Here is a 5,840-nt window from a genome sequence, read left to right on the forward strand (position 1 = left end):
TATCGTGGATGATGTGTGCACGCTACGCACATGACCGTGACAACGTAGCAGGCTGATACTGAAATTAAAATGACAGGAAATACGGTTAAGACAGACTTTAAAATCAAATTTCAGGCATTTCATTTTGTGTAGGCTATTTTCATTTGAAATGATATGTTATTTTGATAGTATTGTGTGTTTTAACATGGATTTATTTCATTTAAATATATCTGACATTCCACTGCAGACAGCCTGTGTACCATCAGTGGTACTCGAACCACAGTTTGACAACCTACCATCTAAATAAACACTGTCCTGCTGACTGAAACTTCACAGATTATTCTGTTAATTATGACTCTGACAAATGATATATTTTATATTATATATTATATTTTATATTTAAAATGCCTCTTAAATATAAAGTATTATCAGGAAAAATGTATGTTCATGTTTGTAGTGTGTTACATGTCAGTATTAGACTGTTAGTTTGCTTGTGTGACTCTTTCTGTAGCTGTTGCTTTGTCTGACACCTACTCAAAAATAGATTTTGTGCGAGTGTGTGAGTTTTTTCATCGTCCTGGTGTCGGTTCACTTTAGACCCCTGTAAGATTTTATAAGTGAAAGTGACGCATTTAAAAATTCACCAATGAAGAGTTTTGATTTTGACGTATGTCTAATGTGTGAAAGGCTGATTGGTTGAAAGCGGTGATCTCCTCCCTCGGTCAGAACTTTATAAAAGGTGTTTCAACGAGGAAAAAAGGCAGAATTTGAGGGTAAATTTGAGGGAGGTTTTGGGCGCAGCCTTCATGGCCTGAAATCAAACTTTTTCATTTCTTGTTAGAAAAGTAATATGACTACAGTCACTCTTTAATCACTGCAGTGACTTAACTTTAATTCTTAAAAAAAATCATTTCTGTTCTTGATGAGATTTAGATAGAAAAGTTTATATTGACTATTAGTCCCTTTCTTTTTATTTTACTCTCATGGAGATGATCTTTAATGGACAGTTAATGAATTAATCTTTTTTGGATCTGACATCATGTGATTTTCTTTGTACTTTGGATCACTTCCTGTATCATCAATCCAAACAAAGCTTCTCCAACTATTTCACCGGTAAGGCCTGTTGGTTTCTAACTTTTCTCTCCAAATTTATTGTCCTCCTGAAGCACCCAGCACTTTTAAATTGTAAAAACAAAGTTGCTATTTGTGGTGATTTTAACATCAATATTAATCCACTGGTTGTGTCCCTGATTATTTTACAAACTGTCTGTGTTCACCCACTGCTAAAAAAACCTGAGAGGGATCCGTCCTCCCTGAAAACTACAGAACAATTTCTATCTTTTATATTAAAAAAATAGAAAAACTAATGTCAGAGCAATTCTTTTCTACTCTGGAAAATAACATTTCAAACAATTATAATTGACCACTGAGCATCTGTGTGAAATTCAGGAGCTTCTGTTTGTGTGTTAAAGGTCAAGAATTATTTATGTGTAAAAACCCCTGATGCAGAAAAACAGGCCTGTTTTCAGCTGCATTTTCCATCTGATCCAACTGGATTTTTAACGAGTTTATTTGGTTTAAAGGAAAAATTCTGCACTTTTCATGTGGATGTCAGTCAGTGTCGATGGTAAATGTAGTCAGCTGAAGTAATAAAGTCCTCAGTGGTGTTTTACTGACAGAGAAAGCTGAGCTCTCCTGCTCACAGAGCCGTGCAGCAGTCAGTACAGAACCAGGATGCACTGCACACACGCTTCTGATGCCCAAACCAGGCTGCATGCCACCTTCCTACCCAGAGGAGGACACTAGAAATCCAAGCTGAAATAGCCTTTAGTTCTTCTTGAACAGAAAAGAGCACCGCCGGACAACTTAACCATCAGAAGTGGACAAAAAGGACAAAAAGAACTCCTGAACTCCTCTGTTTTCTTCAGGAAGGTGAACTGATCGAGGTCTCCTCCCTCCATCACTGCTCACAAAAGTACGTGGTTTATTTTCTATAATTAGTTGAGACCAAAGTGCCTCAATTTAACTTCACACCTCTGACCAGTAACAATCTGATTGGTTGATTCCGTTTCCCTAATCAAGTAGAGATGAATGTCCCCAGCAGGATGTGGTGACAAAAAGCCACGTCACGTCACGTCGGACGGTTCCCAGCAGCCCTCAGAGAGTACACAGGAAGTGACAGAAATATTGACATCCTGTTAGAACCATCTGTAAGCTACCTCAGTCACGTTCAGGTAGCTGAAGAAATAAAACGTGTTGTTTATCACACTTTGTGTTTCTTGTTGAATTTAAGAGCCAATCCAAGCCTCTCAGCTCACTGATCAGGTGACCATCAAGTGTTTGTAGTTGTTGAAGAGGAACTGTGTCACATGACTCTAAAAACTGCGGCCGCCCTGATCTCATGCAGGTATCGTTGCCCACATGTGCATGATGTCAGAGCAAGTCAGGATCTAGTTGGACACAAATCTAACCAGCATGCATTGTGTGACCGTCACCGCCAGGATATCCTATTTTTGTACTGTATTCAATAGAATATAGATCGAAAAATTTTTGCAAATCATTGCATGGATGGATGTCATTATTTCTGTTACTTCCTGTATACACGCTGAAGGCTGCTGGGTACTGTCCGACATGACTGAGGCTTTTTGTCACCACCTGATTAGATCCCAGTCTTGGATTTGGAGCGTCAGATTGAGTAGATTTCATGAGCATGTTCACTGTCAGTGCAAACAGGATGACTGAGATGCTGCAGCCTGTAATGATCCTCACCAGGCTGCTGTTGTTGACTCTGCTGAGACTCTCAGACTGAAGTCGCTGTAGTGATCCTGGTGATCCTCTTACTGAGGCTGAAACATGGCGTTTCTGCAGCGTTTCTAGCATTTGGCCAGGTCTATCCACAGCATCACCAGGTGACCTCTGTTCTTGTTAGCTTCTCTGAGGAGCTGTGTGACCACGCCTGTGTTTTCTGAACAGCTTGTTACCCCAGGGATGCCACCTTTCTGCACTTAGTCCTCTTCTTGGTGGAGCAGCGTTGGGCAGTGATCATAGACCTTGTACGATGTTCTGCTTCGTCCTGATGCTGACCTGGACCTTATGTTCCTCACCTAAAACTAATATACTTTCTGTTTCTGTGGCCCAAAACTGTGGGACACCCTCCTTTTAGGTCTTAGGTCTTATTTGCTTGTCTTGTCTGATTTCTACTGTCTATTCAATATTGATATTTTTTTAACCTATTGCTATAGTTTCTTTTGTGAAGCACATGGCTGCATCTTTTCATGAAATGAAAATATAAGTCAGCTGTTGTGTTACCTGTGGTTTCTAACTTGTTCATTTTGAAGAGCTTTTCTTTTTTGTTTCTTTTTTAGTTGATCCGAAATGAGCCAGTTATCAGCTGCGCTGCTGCCTGATATTAAATCATGGACCAAAGAAGACGTCCACCGCTGGCTGATGACAGAGGTCAAAGTTCATCAGAGTTGGGCAGACAAATTCATTGAAGAGGACGTGTCTGGAGAGGTTCTACATGACATTGAAAAGAAAGACATATTGTTCTTCGGAATAAAACATGGCCCTGCTGTCAAAATCACATTTTATCTGGAAAACCTGAAGACGGGATCACAACACCAGTCACAGTTCCCAGCTGATGTGGAGAACTGGACAAAGGAGCAGGTGAGTCAGTGGTTACAGCAGTGTGCGAAGATCGACAGCAAGAAGGCAAAACGATTCCAAAAGCATGACGTGTCTGGAGATTGCCTTGTTTGCTTTAAGAAGCAGGACTTTCTGGATCTGAAGCTGAAAAAGGGTCCCGCCATAAAGACTCTGAAAGAACTTGATCGACTGAAAAACAGAGCAACGCTCCGCGAGGGAATCATGCAGTCCTTTGTTCTCGAATCACAAAAAGAGGATTACAGTAACAAGCGCCTACCGCTGGAGAAAACTCTGGAACAGGACCCGCTAACAGCTTCACAGGAGAGGAAAGAAACTGCTGTGGTAAAAGTTCAGTGTTGTTTGTATTCTTCACTGTCATTGTAACTTTAAAGTAAAAGCATAAAAAGTACAGAACAGCTGCACAGTAGTTCAGATTAAATACAGATAAAAAATGAAAGATGGGAGGTTTTATTTTGTAATTAAATCTCTTTTGCAGAATCCCGCCCCAGTAATCAAGAACACCCTGGATAAACTCGGTACAGCTGATCTAAAGGAATTTATTTTCAGACTAAGACATTACACTGACTCAGATTATGAACCCATTCCTTGGGGCAGACTGGAAGATAAGGACACCATCGACATCGCAACGTTAGTGACCAACCACTATGAATGTGAGAAGGCTTTATGTGTCACACGAGATATTCTCCTCAATATAAATCAGCGTGAACTTGTTGCTCAACTGGAGAATCACATGGGTAAGAAAACGAATGCATCTCTCACTCACAGCAGTTTGTTTATTTATTGCTTTACCTGTTTCCTTATATAATTCTCTCTGCAGGTCAGGTGAAGCTCAGACGTTGCATTGATGAGGAGGAGGACACAGAGGACACAGAGGACACTGTGAAGTCAAAGTCATCGTCCTGTTCCAGAAGTAAACACCAGAAGAGAGGGACAAGAAAATTCCTTTGTTTCATGAATATCAAAACATGCTGTAAAAGTTAAGTGTGTAAGATTTGGGAAGATTTATTAGTAGAATATGGCAGAAATGGAATATAATATTCATGAGTGTGTTTTCATTGTATAATCACCTGCAGAATTGTATGAACGAGACGTTTTTATCTTCATAAACTGCAGCTCCTCTTCCATGATGTCCACCATGTTGCACCATCATGTTCATACGGTAGCCCAGAACAGACAAACCAAACATTGGCTCTAGAGACGTACTTTCACATTTTTCATGGCCACCATAGATTCTGAAGGGTCTGGCTCCACACATGCAGATTCTGGTATACAGAAAAAAAGACTTGCCTTGTTTGCATTTCTTTAAACCAATCACAAATGTCTTTGGGCGGAGCTAAGCCCAGGATGCAGCAACAGCGAACAGGGAACAGGAACCAGGGAACTCGTTTTGGTTTCATCTTGGAGGGCGAGTTATTGAAATGACTACATCACTGCAAAAGAAAAGCTCTGTTCATACTATTAGCCTCCCAGGTACTAATTTGCAGTTTTCAGCATGTAGATTGCAAGACAACTTTGAAAATGCAGATGGTGGACACCAAGATACTGCAGCCAGTGGCAGGACTCATACCTGCAGCGTGCATCCAGTGAGTCAGACTGTTCCCAAACTGAACTGAAAGTGCAAGTGTAATGCAAACTAAACTGAACAGTCTGTTAATTCTGTGTTAAGACGACGCAGAGAAGCAGAATTTAATCACATAACACAGATATGCACGTTGTTACTAGGGCTGGGCAGTATGACAAAATTTTCATATCACGTTTTTTTAAAAAATCATATCGGTTTCACGGTATTTTTTTTTTTTTCATGCAAGTGTTCTTACCCACATTTTCTTCTACTGAGAACAGAATTACTGCAGTTGATTGTCTTCAAATAGCCCATTTTACTGTCATAAGGACTGTATCATGTTTTTTTTTTATGTCCAGACAGGTAAAAGCATGACCCCTTCAAAGTATGGTTACCATCACATGGCAGGGACGACTGTACAATTAAACGTCCCCACCCACGCTAGTCGGCACCAGAAATACTAATCGTTTAAAATATTTATGTCATCATGCATGATGCCAGTTATCTGTTGCCGCAGCCCCTCTCGCCCAGCGCGTGTGAACCGATCGCCATGGCAACACCAGATGTTTACATCAGCGAGGTCGGACAGATGAATGTAGACTGTGACAGAATAAGCTGATATATATTCACTCGA

At 40.5% G+C, this 5,840-nt stretch overlaps 1 protein-coding gene across 1 annotated transcript; it reads left to right on the forward strand.

Annotated features, from left to right (window-relative positions):
• Window positions 1-774: 774 nt before the first annotated feature.
• Window positions 775-4,996, forward strand: LOC146324469 (sterile alpha motif domain-containing protein 9-like). The gene is made up of 3 exons (XM_084722339.1): window positions 775-1,092; window positions 3,345-4,379; window positions 4,463-4,996. The coding sequence occupies exon 2, from the start codon at window positions 3,355-3,357 to the stop codon at window positions 4,006-4,008; it is 654 nt and encodes a 217-aa protein (XP_084578465.1). The 5' UTR covers window positions 775-1,092; window positions 3,345-3,354; the 3' UTR covers window positions 4,009-4,379; window positions 4,463-4,996.
• Window positions 4,997-5,840: the final 844 nt, after the last annotated feature.

Source organism: Lutjanus erythropterus, chromosome 7, assembly GCF_056507025.1.
Source record: "Lutjanus erythropterus isolate fLutEry1 chromosome 7, fLutEry1.hap2, whole genome shotgun sequence".
Lineage (NCBI taxonomy): Eukaryota > Metazoa > Chordata > Actinopteri > Lutjaniformes > Lutjanidae > Lutjanus > Lutjanus erythropterus.